The sequence below is a fragment of the Pelobates fuscus genome, chromosome 9 (assembly GCF_036172605.1).
Source record: "Pelobates fuscus isolate aPelFus1 chromosome 9, aPelFus1.pri, whole genome shotgun sequence".
In the NCBI taxonomy this organism is placed as follows: domain Eukaryota; kingdom Metazoa; phylum Chordata; class Amphibia; order Anura; family Pelobatidae; genus Pelobates; species Pelobates fuscus.
In genome coordinates this window covers 135557632-135573766 of record NC_086325.1, presented here as the reverse complement: position 1 = coordinate 135573766, position 16135 = coordinate 135557632, and the positions used below count along the sequence as shown (strand labels likewise).

Here is a 16135-nt window from a genome sequence, read left to right as displayed (position 1 = left end):
TCCCCACCCCCTTTTTCTTTCTGTACCCCTGTTTATGTTTCTGTTTAATGTTTTCTGAGAAAAATTTCAATAAAGCATAAATTGAAAAAAAAACAACTTGGGGACAGCACCAGGGCATTTTAGGCACGCTAACCACGAGAACAAGTTAGTAACAGGTTGCATTTTTTTTCCCTTTTCTTAAAGGGACGCTGTAGGCATTGTAACCATTTCTTCTCATTGAATTGGTTTTAGTGCCCAGAGTCCTCTGGCACTGTCCCTTCATTCAGTGTTAAATCATTTTTAAGCACTTTAACACTAAATGAGGGTCCTTGGCCCACCCATAGCAGAGTGGCCCCTGCTGGAGGTGTGGCTAAGGTAGAAATTACACACTTCCTTGTAGCCATACTAATACATACCAGCGATGGTGGCTGTGATAGGCTGAAAGTAGTCAGCTGACACTCTCAACCAATCACTGTCGCCCATTGTTGCTCCGGTTAATGCTAATGCTTCTTGCCAGTCGGCAGTAAAACAGACTTTTAGTCTTGCAGAAGCATCCCATCTTACTCTTGACACAGAAGACTGACAGCTCATCTGGCATCAGTTTGTAGCCCAGCCAACCAGTTGCAAATATTGCTGGCAATCTGGATAAGCCAAGTGGATGAGTCTCTCATTGCTAGTGCAGAGAGATTACAGATTTAAAATGTACAGGGAGTTAAAGGAACATTAGTCTCTGTTTACCTATCTCTCAAAGGAGAGCGCTCACAGGTCTTTTTCTTGAGATTTTTTGCTGCTTTATTTGATGCAGATAGGTGCAATTTACTGCAAGATCAATGTTTAAATCCTCATACGGGGCTATTATGAAGATAACCATATCGTGCACAGCAGTGTTTAAATAGGGTGCCAAAACGAAAGCAAGGGTGGGACAGTTGGTGACTGAAATAGAGGGTGAGAATGCAAGTGGAAGAGGGAATGAGAATGTGAGGGCAGGATGGTGGACAGTTTTGTTCGAAACCGAATGTTAACTTATGTTTCTGAAACTGTTAAATGTATCCAGCAGGGTTTTTATTTGCGAGTCTACTGGGACAACATCTATACCCCAAAATAACTTCCTTTATAAAGAGCAATTCTGGGGATAGAGCTTCAAAATTGAGTGTTTACTATGGAAAGCAATGGAGAGCTCCTGCTGATTACTTTTATTGTAGTTCTATTCAGCAATACTACAATCGCTAAACTTAATGCAATTTTCTCCCCCCAAGTTCCAGAGAATACCTTAAAGATCCTGTCTCTGTAAAGAAGAAGAAGAAGAAGAAGAAACGCTGTGCGGATGTGGAGAATAGCAGCTTTGTTCACAGCCACATTGCTGACCATATTAATGAAACTATACATGATGGGAGTATGGCACTAAACTCGGAAGCAGGCTGTGATAACTTTCAGGTGACACAGAGTGCCAAAAAGCACAAGAAAAAGAGAGTTCGTACATCGGAGGATATGGAGAATACCCACATTGGTAATGAAACCATACATGATTGGCCAGGTGGGAGCACATTATAAAACCTGATAAAGAAGAAAAAATAAAATAATATATATATATATGTGTGTGTATATATATATAAACATTCTTTGTAATATATATATTCAAAAGAAAGCACACTTGCATGGCTTGTAATGATACGTACAGGGTTATTCACTAAAATAACTAGGTATCTGCTTTATTGCAGCAATATGGTGCTTTAATTAACATGACTGATGTTTGTTGTTTTTTTGTTATTTTACACTTAGACATTATATTCACTCTTCTATGATAAATGTGCTCTGATAATGCAGGTCTTTGATTTCACACGTAGAACTGTTTTCAGTGTTCTGTCTTTCTTAAAACTTAAACAAGATACTTTATTTTTTTTTTTAAATGTTTTTTTTTTATTTATTTTTTTAGGGGACTCCACTTACTCTGAAGATCCTTCCTCTGGAAATAAGAAAAAGAAGAAAAAGAAACGCCATACAGAAGACATGGTGAATCACAGCTTTGTAACTTCCGACGTCAATGAAAACATACATGATTGGCCACATGAGAGCACGGAGCAAAACCTGGAAACCACCCACGATGAGTCTCAGGTGACACAGAGTGCCAAAAAACACAAGAAAAAAAAAGTTCCACTTACTGATGTTATTGAACCAGAGGAGTCCGAGAACACTATTGGTAACGAACAAGATTCTTCTACTGCAAATGTTCCAGAACCTGATAATGCAGAAGATCTGACAAATAAATCAAAAAATAAAGACGACCCCAGGTGAGGAATGTGTAATTGGTATGTTTCAAACCTGATCGGGCCAGTGCTCTTCAGTGCCATCACCACAAGATGATCCGTCTAGCTGTCATACTATAGAAGCAGTGGAGGCGTATAGCACTGGCAATGCTAAATGTGTAGGATGTTCCAGAGCAGATTCCTTAAAGGGACTCTCCAGTGCCAGGAAAACAAACCATTTTCCTGGCACTACAGGTCCCCTCTCCCTCCCACCCCCCATCCCACGTTGCTGAGGGGGTTAAAACCCCTTCAGTGACTTACCTGCATCCAGCTCCGATGTCCCTTGGTGCTGGTTCTGGGCCGCCCACGCTCCTCCTCCGCTGACATCATCCTGCGGAAGAAACCTATTGTGCATGCGCAGCCGGCGGCGGGGGAGACCTAATGCATATGCGCGACATTAGACCACCCCATAGGAAAGAATTAAAAATGCTTTCCTGTGGGGATTTCAGCGACGCTGGAGGTCCTCACATAGCAAAATCTGTGCTATAAACCAGTACACAACCACTAGAGGAGGACAGCCACTAGAGGAGGAGTTAACCCTGCAAGGCAACTATTACAGTTTATGAAAACTGAAATATTTACAGTTGCATGGATAAGGGTAGTGGGAGTTGGCACCCAGACCACTTCAATGGGCATAAGTGGTCTGGGTGCCTGGAGTGTCCCTTTAATCTTACCCGAAACCTATATTATAAATGAACACTAGGGGGCAGTACCTGTATCCTTGCATAAGCATGCCATTTTACTTTGACGGCGCTGACAGCATTTTGACAGTCGATTTGACACCTGCATGTGTTTGTACCTCAGTTAATTGGCGGCAACTGTTGGTGATGTTGGCGGTCAAGTGGATGAATCTGTAATTTTTAGTACAGTGTGTTTCTAATATTGATATTTCCTGCATAAGGAGAGAGACTCCGAATAAGTAACTGCTTGAGTTCACGTAAGATCTGAGTTACTGTATATGCACAGGCTAGAGCTAGAAACCATGAAACGCACTGGGAGTTAATAATATTTGTGTGGAAAGAATTTCAAAGTGAAGCGGTCACTTTGTCAACCAATGGCATTCTTCTGCTCATTCACTGCTTTTTAATTTTTATTTTTTTTGCTAGCACAGAACTAAAATATGTAAACTGTGTGGCTGTAAATCTCTGAGGAAAATGTATTTGGAACTCATCTGCGGATGAAATAATACATTTGAAACCGTCACGATAAGAAAATATCATTTATTTAAATAACGGAAATAACTTTGGCAGTCTTCTGCAGCAATTAGGTTTTGAAGTCATCATAATGCATGACTGTTGTAATCTTGTTTCAGAATTCCAACACAAGAATATAGCATTTATAAAAATAAGGAAATGCTTAATTAGCAACAAGCAGTATTGTCCATTAGATTTTAATAAGGAATGCTTAATTAGCAACAAGCAGTATTGTCCATTAGATTTTAATAAGGAATGCTTAATTAACAACAAGCAGTATTGTCCATTAGATTTTAATAAGGAATGCTTAATTAACAACAAGCAGTATTGTCCATTAGATTTTAATAAGGAATGCTTAATTAACAACAAGCAGTATTGTCCATTAGATTTTAATAAGGAATGCTTAATTAGCAACAAGCAGTAATGTCCATTAGATTTTAATAAGGAATGCTTAATTAACAACAAGCAGTATTGTCCATTAGATTTTAATAAGGAATGCTTAATTAACAACAAGCAGTATTGTCCATTAGATGTTAATAAGGTTGCCAGAGCAGGTGACCCCTGTAGTAGAAAGTAACAGTCTCTTAATCGGAATAAATAAATCCTGGTAATGAAATATATCATGGTATGATACGTGGTTGTAATCAATAGACTCCAATAATAATAACTGACATCATTGCGTAGTTTGGCAAATGATATATTCAAATAGAGACAGCAAGTCGAATCCCAGAGGGCAGACTTTGGTATTCCTTATCCTTCCCAGATAACGCAAGGTTAGAACCAATTAATAATTGCAATCACTGGAGAACTTATCTTGCCTTTCCTGAATGATAGGATTTGAAGTCCTTTCCAGCTTAGAATGAATTATGGTTCCTTGAAGTAAGGGAGGAGATGCAGGAATCCGAAGTTAAGTCTGTTCCTTAACCCCTTAATGACACAACTTCTGGAATAAAAGGGAATCATGACGGAATATATCCGTCATCTGTCCTTCAGGGGTCAAGTGACAGAGGGGAGTAGAGCGTAGCCAGGATCAAAGCCAGAGGTTCGGTACGCAGGAAATCAGGTTAGCTGGACCGTGTAGCAATGCGGCAACAATGTAGCCAGTAGCCAGAGTATATGAAACCACAAGAGATTGAGCACTTTTAGATGCAGTCGCAGCTTCATTTTAAAGGGAAGTGCGAGATGTCAGACGCATGGGCGGAGACTGATCTGCAAAACCCAGAAGTCATACCGGTAATGCCAATCGGGATGAATTCAATATGGAGGAATTTGGACAGTGGCATTTTTTTTTCTACATTCTAGTAAATATACTAAAGATCATGTCTCTGTAAAGAAGAAGAAAAAAAAACGCTGTGCGAAGGATAAAGAGAATAGCGGCTCTGTTAACATCCACTTTGCTGTCGATGTTAACGAAAACATACATGAGTAGAGCACGGCAAAAAAAAACAAAAATAGACTGTGATAACTCTCAGGTGACGCAGAGTGTCAAAAAAACGCAGGGAAAAAAGAGTTCGTACATCGTCTTTTGTTGAATCAGAGGAGCCAGAGAACACTTCTGTGTTGAAGCACCCAAGAGTTGAGCTGCAAAAGACTGGTGTGAATGAACAGGATTGTTCTCCTGCCAGTGATCAGGAACCTGATAGCACATAGTGTACTGATAATGCAGATCTGGGAGTAAAATAAAAACGGCCCTAGGTAAGTAAAAGGGACTATGTTTTTCTAAGTAATGTATAATTGGTATGTTTCAAAACTATTCGGGCCATTGCTCTTCAGTGCCATCACCACAAGATGATCCATACTGATATTATTGTGCTGTAGAACCAGTGGAGCTATGTAGGATGTTCGGTTCCAGAGTGACCATAAACCTATATTTCAATGTAACACTAGAGGGCAGTACTTGTGTCCTCACAGAAGCATGTCATTTTACATTGACGACGCTCATAGCATCATGTAAGCTGATCTGACACCAGCATTGGTTTGTAGCCCAGCCAATCGGTGTCAACGGTTGTTGGTGCTGTGGCGGTCAAGTAAATTAGTCTGTAATTGCTAGTGAAGTTAGGTTCTCATTTTGATATGTCCTATGTACAGGAGACAACACTGAATAAATAACTGCTTGTGTTCCCGTAAGTTCAGAGTTACCGTGTATGCACAGACTACAGATGTAAACCTAAAACCACAAAATGTAATGGGTAGTTAATAAGTGCAATTCTGGGGAAAGGGTCAAAATGTGGCGCAGTTGCTATGGAAACCAATTGAGTTCCTTGGCAGTCCAGTGGAGGAAAATACCCTGGTAGTCCTTCAAGAGTCAAACTCCCAGGTAGTTCAGCAGGGGTTGAAATTCCCTGGTAGTCCTGCAGGTGTTGAAATTCCCTGGTAATAACCTGACCTCCACGTTGCATCTAAAGTGCATGGGGGTTTGACATACCACTTTCTTCGGAGGAGTTGGAGTTTCCGACGTTGCTTGTGCTGTTCAAAGAAACAGAAGTTTGAGTGATCTCAATTATGTAATTGCAAAGTGGTCTGTTCAAGTTTGGCCATCAGGTGGGCTAACAGTCCCATGATCCTACACGCCAAATACTGTTCATCTATGGTTCTTCAGTCTGTCCCCATCAATAGGGGGGGGGGGGGGGTTAGGTTAACCATAGGATGCTGTAGCGGTTGATGTCCACCTCCTGACAAGCGTGCCGCAAGTTAGAATGTTAATTTAATTTGACTTTCCTCATTACTTCGAGTTGAATTAAAGGAGGTATGCATTTTCTTGTTACTTTCTCGTTCAAGTAAAAAGATCTTTTCGGCTAAACGATCACTCCGCAAGCAAGATATAGAACTTCTGCTTGAATATTTTCCAAACCTGATGAAACTTTCTCAATCAAGAGTCTCGGAATTATTTTGTCAGGAATTTGAAAGAGTCAAAGCCGCCAAAAGAAAAGGTAACATTGCAGAATAATATGGATGTGCAATTATTATTATATCAAATCTATTACAGTAAACATATTCTATAATCAATGCAGCCGAAAATGTATTTGTGGTAAGTGCCAACCTACTGCACAGTACAGGACAGAGTGAGACGCAAAAATTCAATACCCCTTGGTAAAAATGAATGCATGGTATAAAGTTATTCTGAGACCCCCACAGCTATGTATGATTTACCAAATATCGAATTCTGTGTCGATTATTAATAAAACCTTGACACATGACAAAGGAGGGATGCCTGTGTTGAAATACAGCTGTAACCGCTATGAATGCTGTTGTTTTAGTGATGCAGTCACGTTTGATCTTTTTTGTAGGCCATGTAGAGGAACAGACATGCAACCATAATTGGGTGCCCACTCAACCATATCTCTGTTCTTTCCTTTGCATGTGTTGCTGTTGCACAAAGACAGAATGTATATTTGGGCACATGTATTCATGCTTCTTTTTCACGTGCCATTTATAATCTGGTAATCATAATTGTTCAACTCAATATCATTCTTCTGTTACGCTCTAGACTTGTAAAGCACTCAGTTTGCTGAACTGCTGTATGTGTTTGGAGTCTGCCTTTTTTTGACCGTTTTATTAAAGTGCCGATTTTAATAGAAAACAGGGATTTTTTTTTGTTTGTTCTGCTTTTGTTAGTTCCGCACATCTACCGGCAGTCACAGGCGCGCTAGGCTAAACGTGCCACAGGACTCCGTGCTTTGAGCATCTTTTTAAATGAATCTGCTGGGTTTTTGTTGCACATGGACTTTTGTGAGGTTGTGGTTTTTTTTCGAATCCCTGATGGGTGGGTAGTGAGCCAGAGCTGATAGTACACTAGTGTATTTTAAAGGAGCTGATTGTGAGCCACGTATCCTCTACAATGTCTGTTGTCAGGAATTCAAATTAAATTGCAAGTTGTTGGCCAAAAATAAGTAAATCATTTTAAAAATGCCCCAAGGCTGCTTTGTTTTCAGTTTGGCTATTTTAACCTAACATTTTAAGTTTACTTTGTATTACTCACAAATCCCTATATATGAAAAATCTAACCGAATTGTTTCCAAAGTAGGAATTTTACATTTATTTAAGCACTTTCTATTTATTACTGTAAGGGCTACACTTGTTATTAGGTAAAAAAAAAAAAAAAAAGAGTTTTGTTTTGTTTTTTATTCAATTTTTTTTTGAGATTTTGTCAAAAATATAATAAAGTAGGTAAAACAAATGTTGCTCTGCACTTTGATCACACCACACCTGTAACCTTTCGTTGGTACATCAGTTGACAGTCATCAGTGGCTTTGGGTGATTGAATCTCCCCCTTATTTTGTTGTTTTTCTATTATGCTGCCTATGATCTAATTTTCTTCCCTTCCTTCTCAGGGATCAGCTTTAAAACTGGCAGGTTTACATTGGCAGAAAATAAACAGCTCCACGAGAACGTGAAGGAATTCATGTTTATGTCAGGGGTGGACAGTGAAGAGAAGCTTTTTCATGCCTATAGATTTCCAGAAGAGAAGCCTTTCATACAGTTATTGAAAAAACAGTTCAACTTCACATTGCGAATTGGTAAGCAATTGTAAAGGAGTTTAAGCATGCGTGGGATAGGCATAAGGCTATCCTAACTATAAGATAAGGCCAGGGACTAATGAAAGTATTTAGAAAACTGGGCAGACTAGATGGGCCGAATGGTTCTCATCTGCCGTCACATTCTATGTTTCTATGTCTATATGTTGTCACTTAATGGACCTATCATTACATCTCTGTGTTAACTGAATAGATTCCCTTGTTTTAACCCATGTTTATAATTTTCCTGCTCCCTAGGTACAAACATAGCACGCCCACTAAACGAAATCAATCGCAGAGGATTTAAGATGTTTGATTTATCTGGCCAAAAGGGACGGTAAGTCTTCTGGTGACATGGATCAGTGGATTGTCTTCTAGCTGTCCAAAGTTTTTTATTTTCGTGAATGTTAGCTAAGCTTCTCATCCATCCAAGGTCAACAAATGAGTAATATTAAGTTAAACAATAATCTCATTTAGACCCCAAGACATTCCTAACTAGCAAAACGGTAAAGAAAGGCGTACCAAATACAAACAAGTAGGGATGCACCAAAATTTTCGGCCGACAATGGGCAGAGTGACTTGTCTTGTCCTCGGTCCATGACCTCACTCTGCGACTAGTCACCTCTCACTCACTCTATCACACTTTCACTCACCCTCAGTCGAGCCCTCCCTCCCACACTATGCCACTAGGCACCCCCTTCCTTACTATGTCACCCCCTCACTCTGACACCAGTCACCCCCACCCTCACTGCCACTCCCTCACTCTGCCACCTGTCCCCCCCTTTTCCCTCACTCTGTCATTCCCTCTCTCCCACGCTCTTTCACTCCTTCTCACCTGTCACTCCCTCTCACCTGTCACTCCCTCCCACGCTTTGCCACCTGTCACCCCCTCACTCAGCCATCCCTATTAACCCACAATATGTGCCCTACACCCCTTTCACACCCCACACCGTGTCCTACACACACTACATCCCTAACCCACCACACACTATGTGCCTTACACACTCTACATAACTTACAAACATACAAACTACATCCCTATCCCACACCACACCATGTTCCTTATACACACTACATAACCCACACACACATACACACTACATCCCTTTTCCACACCTCACTATATTCCATACACACACTACATGACCTCCACAAATCATTTGGGTCATTTTCGGCCAAGGGCATCCTGAATTTTCTGGTCCGAAAATTAATTTTTATTTTGGTGCATCCCTTCTAAGGAGACCAAAGAATGAAGGTGGGCTGGCGATACCAGACTTTCATTTATACTACCTGGCTTCCCACCTACAGTGAGTGTTGGAGTGGGTCATGGATGGAGTATCCAAAATGTGGAAAGAGATTAAGCAATCCCAGACGGGAGGTTCTCTGAAGGCACTAACGTGGATTCACCCGGCAGTGAGCAGGAAGCTTTCACACCATCAACATTTCGTTAAGACCACTCTAGACTTATGGCATAGGACTATAACGAGAATGGACCTCTCATCCTTCCCCTTTACCGTCTGACACATAACCCATAATTTGCCCCTGAAATGGAGGAGAAAGCGGTCACATGTTTACTCCCACAGCAAAAAGTTCAAGACCGGCACCTGCTGGTGGGGGACGTACTTAAACCTCTTAGTGAGGTTGTAGATCTGGCACACCACACTTTTATTCAGGGATTGAGGTATGAACAACTGAAACAGTTTATAAACCAAATCCCACAAAAACTTGAAATTCTAGGTGATGACCCGGACCTACTACCGCAAACGGTATCCTATCTATACTCATTACACCTACAAAATAGAAACCTTCCATCTCTCCCGTACATGGGCAAATGGGAAACATGGTTAGGGGAAACTTTCACAGACCAGCATCACTGTGCACTAGCCAGTAAGACTCAGGAGACTGCCTATAAGGTTCTGTCTTTATGGTATAGGACCCCACAGGCTCGAAGGTATTAGAATCCAACTCTGGAAGACGATTGTTGGGTCTGTGTGGCCAGCACTGGAACATTCCTGCACATTTGGTGGGAATGCCCTATGGTAACACCTTATTGACAGGCAATAGGTGAAATCTTAAACAAATTCTCTGACAACCCGCCCACTTTCCGACTGCCCCTCTACCTCTTACATCACACTACCACGCCAACAATGGCATGCAAGAAATCCCTGACAGTCAGAATATTGAATACTGCAAAACAAGTGCTGCTTCTGTTCTGGAAAAAAAGACATACCCCCCTCCCTTGACAGTATGGTTTGATAAGATGGAGGACCTCCGACAACTGAGGGAACTGACGTTTGCTGCACAAGACCATTCTCAGACTTATATGGACACAAAAAAGGTTGTTTACTAAACTGACTTCCAGAGACTGCTGATGTATGGACTTCGGATGGGACTCCAGTTGGAGAGAGGAGTGCAGGAGGGAAGGGAGGTCTCGAGTCACCGGTCCAGGCAGTATAGGGGCCAAAGCTCTATCCCGAGATACTGTTTGCTGCCTTTCCGTTTATGGGCCACACGGAGAGGTGTCCAAGCACCCAATACTGGAACCGGTTTGTGTAGAGCCCTGTTGGGAGGGCGCTGGAGAGTACTACTACCAGTGAATGGCTTAATGACTATCACTGTAAGTAAGAGAGGCGTACAGGTTCAAGCGGCCCATATAACTTAACCTTGTACCCAGTGGATCATAAGATCATACTCCAACCCATGGCTTAGAAGCTGAGCCTTACTGTTATGACCTTATGCATTTTAGTTTTTATCTGTAATTTCCTGAATTGTCTATGGTATGTATGTAACATTCATTGACACACTGTCTCAGATTGGCACCTTTAAGAGTACATTTGTTAATTACAAAACGGCCCTGCGTGGCTACACTGCAAACAAAATGAATAATAAAGGGAAGCAATGAAGAAAGAAAGGTGAAAAGAAAAAAAAGGGTGAAGGGGAAGGAAAAGAGGAAAGGAAAGAAAACTGTACTAATTGGGGACCTGCGTGTCCTTCTTTCTTGGCTTTTTCCTGCTGTTGTTGAATGTCAATAAAACTTTCATTTAAAAAAATAAATAAATAAAAAAAGGTAAAGAATAATCCACACCCCTAAAGCACTTGAGATTGCTTTTGTGACTATAGTGTCCCTTTAACCCTAAAGCACCTTGGCAACTTTTTTTGTGTGTGTATAGATCCTGCCCCTGCAGTCTCACTGTTCAATTATCTGCCATTTAGGAGTCAAATCACTTTTTTTTCTGTTTATGTCGCCCTAACCACACCTCCCCTGGCTGTGACTGACACACCCTGCATTAAAACAAATGGTTTCATTTTCAATCAGATGTAACTTACTTTAAAAGTTTTTTTTTTTTTATCTCCTGCTCTGTAAATTAAACTTTAATTACATACAGGATGCTCCTGCAGTGTCTAACAAAGCAGGAGATAAGAAATTCTAAATTAAACAGAATTTGCAGGAAAGGAAGTGTAACTAATAGATTACTCTTTTCAGGAAGTGTTTAGGAAGGCTGTGTGAGTGACATGAAGGGAGTTGTGCCTAGGTCTTCATAAACAAAGTGATTTACCGTAACTCCTAAATGGCAGATAATTTCTGTATATATCTGGTGTGGGAACGGATTTTTTCCTTAAAGAGCTCCCAGTACTTTTTATACCACATTACTTCACACCCACTTTCAGTTGAGCTTTTCTTATAATTATATATCCAAACATGCAGGGAGGTGCGGCTAGGTCTTCATAAACAAAGTGATTTAACTCCTAAATGGCAGAGAATTAAACAGTGAGACTGCAGGGCCATGATCTATACACCAAAACTGCTTCATTAAGCTAAAGTTGTTTTGGAGACTGTAGAGTCCCTTTAATTTTCTAAACGTCCTGATTTCAAGTGACATCCTTTCAGTTGCACTTTCCTGGCTGTCCTCCTCTCTGTGCTGTAGCAGATGTAAGCGTTTCTCACAGCAAAGCATTGGTTTAAATGCTTCGCTATGTGAAGCACTGGAGTTGCAGTTGCTGCATCATTGGTGATGGTTTCCAGGAGGCAGCACTGCAGCAAAATACCCACTAGCCACTGTATTGGTGGCAAGTAAACACTTCTCTCTTTTGCCTATTTTTTGTAAAAAATAAAATGTTTGCGTTGGCCCAGGAATCAAAACGGAATTTTAAACACCCCATAATTACAAATAAAGCTTTTTAATTATAATGCTGGAGCGGCCCTTTATATCTACCTTTCAACATATTTTGGTACTTTGATATTGGCATCTGTTGGGTTTTATTTTTATACTTTTAGGTAATAGGTTGCAGTGTGTTTTGTTTCTCTCATTTGTCTACTATAATTGTGTTGTTTTTTTTTCTACTTTCCAGGTTCTCAGCCCAGGAAGTGACTGAGTTAAAAAAACAAATGCATATACATGGAAACAAATGGTCCAACATGCGTCGCTCTATTGGTAGGAGTAATATTGGCATACAGTTAAAGGCTTCACAGCTCCGACGAGGTAATTGGATATCAAATATGTCAAAATGGAATAAGGGCAATCTCTGGAATTATTGCATATTACTTTAAATATAAGCATATATGTCCCTTTCATGCAAACAGAAGAAAACTGATACACAAAGTATTCATTTTGGGAGGGGAAAAAATATTCCAACGTCAAGTGCTCAGAAAAAGAAAATTAAAGCCTGAGATTGCATTGCATGTCATTGGCTAGTGAATACAGTTAGGGTTCTGGATTATTGGCTCAATTCTCACCAACAGTTCCAGGTCAATGCTTCCTCCAGAGAAGGATTAAAACCAGTGCAGCTCAATAGGAAGTCTCACTTCTTCCTGGATGTCTTACCTGGTAGGTTCATACCAGAAACTTTATAAAAGCGCTGGAGAAGGGGACACTCTGTTCACCACTGAAGAGTTTTAGGGGTTTGGAGTGTTCCTTTTGTATAGTTTCGATTTCTGCCACCCCTTCCCCCCCCCACACCTTCTTTCAACTTTGAAAGGAATAACATCAGGTACATTCCATTTATTCCAGCACTGGGACAGGCTTTCTCACTGCAACTCTAACCCATTTCTTGTAAAGGCTACAATGCTGATGGCTTGTCTCCACCCTGGAACGCAATGACGTACTTCCTGTGACGTCCAGCGGGTAGCTGGCGCAAGCGTAGAACGAAACAGAGTTCCAAACACTGAAGCGTAATCACCATATAGCATGCTATGACGCACGCAAATGAAATCTATGCAGAAGAGAACTAATACACAATACAGGCGAACTGTCGCCGTAAAAGTTTAGCGGATTACTATTATGTCTTTAGTGTGTATACTGTTTGCTTTATCACTTTGTATGCGGTGGAGCCCCAGTCCTGTGCGACCGCTCACCTAGACGGCCAAGCCCCGCCCCTTTAAATTTAGTTTTTTGACGAAAAGTATCCCAGAGGGTTTCTTGGTACCCAAAGCCCAAATTTCATGCAAATGTACTCTTGACTTTCCTTCTTGCCATGAGATGTGTAGTTTTATTTTGTCTTCATATTTATCCTGTCAGTGGTTAAAAATGGCAACTGTGAGCACCTCCGATTCCTTGGCACTGCAAATATATGCCAACCGACCAACCCTGACTTTTTTTTCTCTTCTTCTTCTTGCAATCCTTACTTCGTACTATAATATTAAATGTTTGGTACCGGACATGTCAAACCAAGTATGCTAGTTTGTCTAATCTTGGCTTTTCCTCCTACTATTCTAAATTCCTATAACTCTCTGACATCTACTATTTGATAAGCAGCATTGGATTCTCCCATTATAAACATTCTTCATCTTAACAGTATGCATTTTATGACCTCATTTTATTGCAGAAATCAACATGGGTACCTGGGGTGCGGATGAGATAAACCGTCTGATTGAAGCTGTGAAAGAGTTCATTCTTACCAGGGAGAAGACTGACACCTCTTCAGGGGATGAGGCTCCTGTCAGTATTGCCAAACGACAGCTGTACAAAGGCATTCCATGGGTTCAAATCGAGGAAAAAGTCAATACCAGGAACTGGTCTCAGTGCAAGACAAAGTGGTAAATGAATATTGGGGGAAAGTAGTGGGTAGTAACAGTACCATAGTGATCAATATCTTTATTACATTGTTTGCCCGGCTTTCTTTATCGGGCTCACATATTGAAATGGTAAAATTATTGCACACCATGGCATCTTGAGGTTAATTTACTAAATATTGATTTGTAACTAATTGAAAACAGAGTGGCAAAAACTTGGCTCAAATGGACTATATATATTTATTTTTTGCCTAAATTTTGGAATTTGTATTTCACTTCACTGCAATTTGACAATTAGTGAATAAAACTGCTGATCTCCTTCTGCTGTTGGGCTACTATTGCCATATTCTTTGCATAACTCCCCCATTTGATCCAAGGTATTTGTGTTGTGCATTTTTTTGGGGGTCTGTGGTACTCTAAGACCAGTGTAACTGATCATTTCATGTCCACCATTTGATCTCTAATAGTCCTCCTTCACGCAGCCGGTCATATTCCCCATCCCGGGAGGGTGAAGTAACTTAAAAACACACTATAGGGTCAGGAACACAAACCTGTATTCCTGACTCTATATTGTTAAAAACAATATCTAGCCCAGGCCTGTCCAACCTGCGGCCCCCCCATATGTTGCTGAACTACAACTCCCATGATTCTTTCAATGACACAGCCATGGAATCATGGGAGTTGTAGTTCAGCAACATCTGGGGGGCCGCAGGTTGGACAGCCCTGATCTGGCTCCCTCTTGCCACCCTAAATATAGTAAAATCTTACCTTTATTCCAGTCTGCTGGTGCTGGCTTTGCCCCTGATCTGCCTTCTTGGCTGACATCATCATAATTGACAATCTCAGCCAATCACAATGCTTTCCTATAGGAAAGCATTGGATTGGCTGAGATTGTCAATTCTAATGATCTCAGCCAAGGAGGCAGGTATGGGGGCAGTTCCAAATGCCGCCCTCGCCAATGAGCATCTCCTCATAGAGATGCATTGAATCAATGCATCTCTATGAGAAACGTTCAGTGTCTCCATGCAGAGGGTGGAGACACTGAATGTCCGTGCTGCACACAGCAACACTTCCCCAGGAATCACCTCTAGTAGCTATCTGAGGAGTGACCACTGGTGGTATCCTTAGGCTGTAATGTAAACACTGCCTTTTCTCTGAAAAAACAATGTTTACTGCAAAACGCCTGCAGGGATAAATTACTCACTAGAACAAATACAAGAAGCTGTAGTTGTTCTGGTGACTATAGTGTCAGTTTATTATGCATTCATAACATTGTACATCCTGTGATATGGTTACTGCTATGACAGTGTTTAACCCCTTAAAGTGGCACTGTCATGCCGAACTTACCTTTGGCCATTCGATTCCTCTTCTCTTCCTCTCTCATGATCTGTTCTTCTTTTCTTCCTGTCTGCTCTAGTTTTCTTTAAAACATAAGACAAAGTAAGGACTATTTGTCTTATGGAGGTTTCCTATGCTATGACCAGCGGAGGAACAAAGTATGTTTCGTTTGCGGTGGTCAGAGCAATTTTCCCATGATCCTTAGCTTTCCTCCCTGTACCCACGATGCCTCCTGTCAGTATTGCCGAACGTCCTGTCACTTAGACAGAATGCCGGCAAAACTGCCGAATTGCGTCTTAACAGAATGAGAACTGTTTCTCCATTCGTGTTAGAACACAATTCGGGACTTTGTTCGGAACGCAATTTCATTCTAATGAATGAAACTCCGATCCTGTTTGTGCTGTGGCTGCATCTTGCAGCTGCTTAGTAGATAACTCCCTAATTTCCACGGTATTAGGGAGCTATCTACCAAAAGGCTGAAAGATTACTTAGCATTAGTAGGGGCATGTTTAGTAAACCATGAGCAGCCAGCCAGTAAAAAAAAAACCAAAAAAAAACTATTGCCCCCACCCGTGAACGGCGGGTGGGGGCCCTTAAGTAAAATAAGGTGACCCCCTTTAAAGGTGACTAGTCACCCCCCCCCACCCAAATAATAACTATCCCCTACCTACCCCCCTCACCCTAAAACTAGTGAATAAAATAACTAACCTCTAAATAAAAATAAAACTTACCATTTGATGTCTTCTTTCTTCTAAAATCTTCATTTTTCAGCCCCAAAAAAGGCCAAATAAATTTGCC

At 41.0% G+C, this 16135-nt stretch overlaps 1 protein-coding gene across 1 annotated transcript in view; it reads left to right on the top strand.

Moving 5' to 3' along the window:
* TTF1 (transcription termination factor 1) overlaps positions 1–16135 on the top strand; it is a 75954-nt gene that overhangs the window by 25350 nt on the left and 34469 nt on the right. Inside the window, exons 7-13 of the mRNA XM_063432484.1 lie at positions 1242–1513; positions 1913–2267; positions 6254–6405; positions 7807–7992; positions 8248–8326; positions 12340–12470; positions 13813–14023. Coding sequence (XP_063288554.1) covers positions 1242–1513; positions 1913–2267; positions 6254–6405; positions 7807–7992; positions 8248–8326; positions 12340–12470; positions 13813–14023 — 1386 coding nt within the window. The remainder of the gene's footprint in view (positions 1–1241; positions 1514–1912; positions 2268–6253; positions 6406–7806; positions 7993–8247; positions 8327–12339; positions 12471–13812; positions 14024–16135) is intronic.